Source organism: Macrobrachium nipponense, chromosome 22 (assembly GCF_015104395.2).
Source record: "Macrobrachium nipponense isolate FS-2020 chromosome 22, ASM1510439v2, whole genome shotgun sequence".
Classification (NCBI taxonomy): Eukaryota; Metazoa; Arthropoda; class Malacostraca; order Decapoda; family Palaemonidae; genus Macrobrachium; species Macrobrachium nipponense.
Window position 1 is genome coordinate 48,079,838 of NC_087213.1, and position 2,767 is coordinate 48,082,604.

General features: G+C 37.0%; 1 protein-coding gene across 1 annotated transcript; it reads left to right on the top strand.

Annotated features, from left to right (window-relative positions):
• The first annotated feature begins 767 nt into the window (after positions 1-767).
• LOC135198264 (uncharacterized) lies at positions 768-2,393 on the top strand. Its single transcript, XM_064225833.1, has one exon. The coding sequence runs from the start codon at positions 768-770 to the stop codon at positions 2,391-2,393; it is 1,626 nt and encodes a 541-aa protein (XP_064081903.1).
• The last annotated feature ends 374 nt before the right edge of the window (positions 2,394-2,767 follow it).

A 2,767-nucleotide genomic window follows, 5' to 3' on the forward strand; every position in this document is an offset into this window, starting at 1 on the left:
CAATAACCTGGAAACTTCTGTTAAGACAAATGTTGTTTGCAGGTTAACTGCTAATATTTCTCCTCCTCTTGTTAGTGATTTAATTGAAGAGAATAATAAACAGGTTCATAAATTATGGGAATTAGAATTGATAGGCATCAATCCAACTGCCCCATCTGTAGAAAATGATTGTGTCTACTAAAGGTATGTCAGTAATGTTGAGTATCAAAATGGACAGTATTTTATTCGTCTTCCCCGGAAAGAAAATTGCCCTCTTTTGCCCAACAACTATAGAATGGCTTTAGGTTAAGTGTATACATTAAGGAAAAATTTATCTAAGGTTCCTGGACGTTTGGATGCATACCATAATATCATCCAGGATCAGTTTAAACAGAAATTTATTGAGAAAGTTCCTGATGCAGTAGCTGGTGCTAATATACATTATATTCCGCATCATGGGGTGCTTAAAGATTCAGACACTACCCCCTTAAGGATAATGTATAATTGCAGTGCTCGAAATGGAAAGGATAATCCTTCTCTCAATGATTGTTTAATCAAAGGACCCTCCCTGACAGAGAAGTTAGGTGATGTTTTGTTAAAGTTTAGAGTCAATGATTTTGCATTTCGTGCAGACATTAGCAAGGCCTTTTTGTGGGTAGGCCTGCAGAATGTTGATCAAGATTTTGTCAGGTGTCTGTGGTTCCGAGATCCGCAGAACCCAGAAGCAGGTTTAGACTTATAGATTTGCTAGTGTGCTGTTTGGTAGCACATCATCTCCAATTTTGTTGATGGCAACACTTGACTATCATTTGAGTAGGTCAGGTAGCCCCTTCAAGAATTTGATTGCCAAATCCTTTTATGTTGATAATCTTCAGGGTCGTAGGTCTAATGAAATAGAATTGTTAGAATTTTATGCCGAGGCTGACAAGCAACTGAGGAGTGCCAAGATGCCACTCAGGACTTGGGTAACTAACAATGAGAAACTTAAAACTAAAATTGAAGAAGATAACAGTGGTTATGTTGTTCCTACCACTACTTCAGTTCTTGGATTGAATTGGGATGTCAACTCAGACATGCTTAGTCTGAAGTCGGCTAAAATACTTGTACCTGAAGTAATCACAAAACACAATTTACTTAGTTTGGTCTCAACGGTTTTTGATCCACTAGGATTCCATTGTCCAGTAATCATAAGGGGTAAAATCCTTATTCAAGCTGCTTGGAGGACTAATGTCTCCTGGAATGATCCATTAGGTGAAGAATTTTTAAGTAGTTGGATGGAATTATATGAAGAGTTCAAGGCACTTAGTGAATTTTCAGTACCTCACAAAGTTGCAACTCAAGGAGTAAACTGTGTTTTGCACATATTTTGTGACAGCTCGACCAAAGCTTATGGTTGTGCAGCCTATTTGGTAGGAAATGGAGAAAGTAACCTTGTTATGGCAAAAGCTAAGGTTGATCCCCTTAAAACAAAAACTCTTCCACAATTGGAACTGACATCAATTTGGTTAGGAACTAAATTAGCTAACTACATTCACAAAATTTTAAGCGATATTAATATTTCAAGAACTGTGATTTGGTCTGATAATGAGGCTGCTATTCAATGGGTCAGAAATGAAAATTGCAAAATTACTTATGTCAAGAACAGGGTGGTTGAGATCAGAGAAGTGTCAGCCAATTATCAAATATTTCATGTATCTACTGGAGAAAATCCTGTTGACTTAGTGACTCGTGGAGTTGAAGTTAAAGACTTAGTGTCAAATTCTTTATGGTTTAAAGGTCCTTCTTGGCTACCATGTGAAAGTTTGTGGCCAAGTCAAAAGGATGAAGTTGTTGTTTACGAGATAATAGCTCAGAGACAAATTGATCCAGTTAAGGTTGAATGTTTATTTGAAGTTAGAGAATGTTCATCTCTGGAGAAGATTTTCATGATAACAAAATATGTATTTCAGTTTCTGAAAAAATTGTTACTCAAGATATCACCAAATCGAGTGTCAAAGATAACTTTACCAGATCCAGCAATTTATTGGCTGAGATATCAACTTACTAAGATTAAAGAAACTTTTTCTTGGCTGTTTTATTCTGTGAATCCTGATCCTATTGAATTTAAGAGCTTGTATGATCTTTTGCAGAAACCACATAGCTTGTCTGTGGAATGTTCTGATTTGATTAAGGACTTAGGTCTGTATTTTGATCCATCCATTGGACTGATGAGGTCAAGAGGTCGCCTCCAGCATGCTGAGATTGCTGTGAATTCCAAATACCCTGTACTAGTTCCACCGGGAGAATATTTAACTAACCTTTTCATTTTAAAGGCACATAGGTATAATTTACATAGAGGAGTACAGGAAACTTGCTACTATTCGTCGACAACTTTGGATTCCCAAGGGAGGACAAGCAGTACGCAAAGTGATTAGAAAATGTGTTCTTTGTAGGAAAGTTGAAGGTAAACCCTGTGTTTACCCTGGTCCCCCTTCTTTACCTTTACATAGAGTTGTTTTGAACAGACCATTTGAGAATGTAGGTGTTGATTATTCTGGGCCTATTGTCATTACAAAGACTGAAGATAATGAGCCAAGGAAGGTTTATAGCTGCTTGTTTACTTGTACAGCTACAAGAGCAGTTCACCTAGATGTGGCTTTAGATATGACAGCAGAATCATTCTTATTAATTTTTCGTCGGTTTTGTGGCAACTGATCTGTTCCCAAACAAATAATATCAGATAATGGGACAAACTTTAAAGCAACTGCCAAGTTTCTTGAGGAAATATGTAGCCATCTCCAATAAGAGA

Excerpts from the sequence above, each read along its gene's own strand:
- LOC135198264 (XM_064225833.1), top strand. The coding sequence starts at position 768 with ATGGCAACACTTGACTATCATTTGAGTAGGTCAGGTAGCCCCTTCAAG.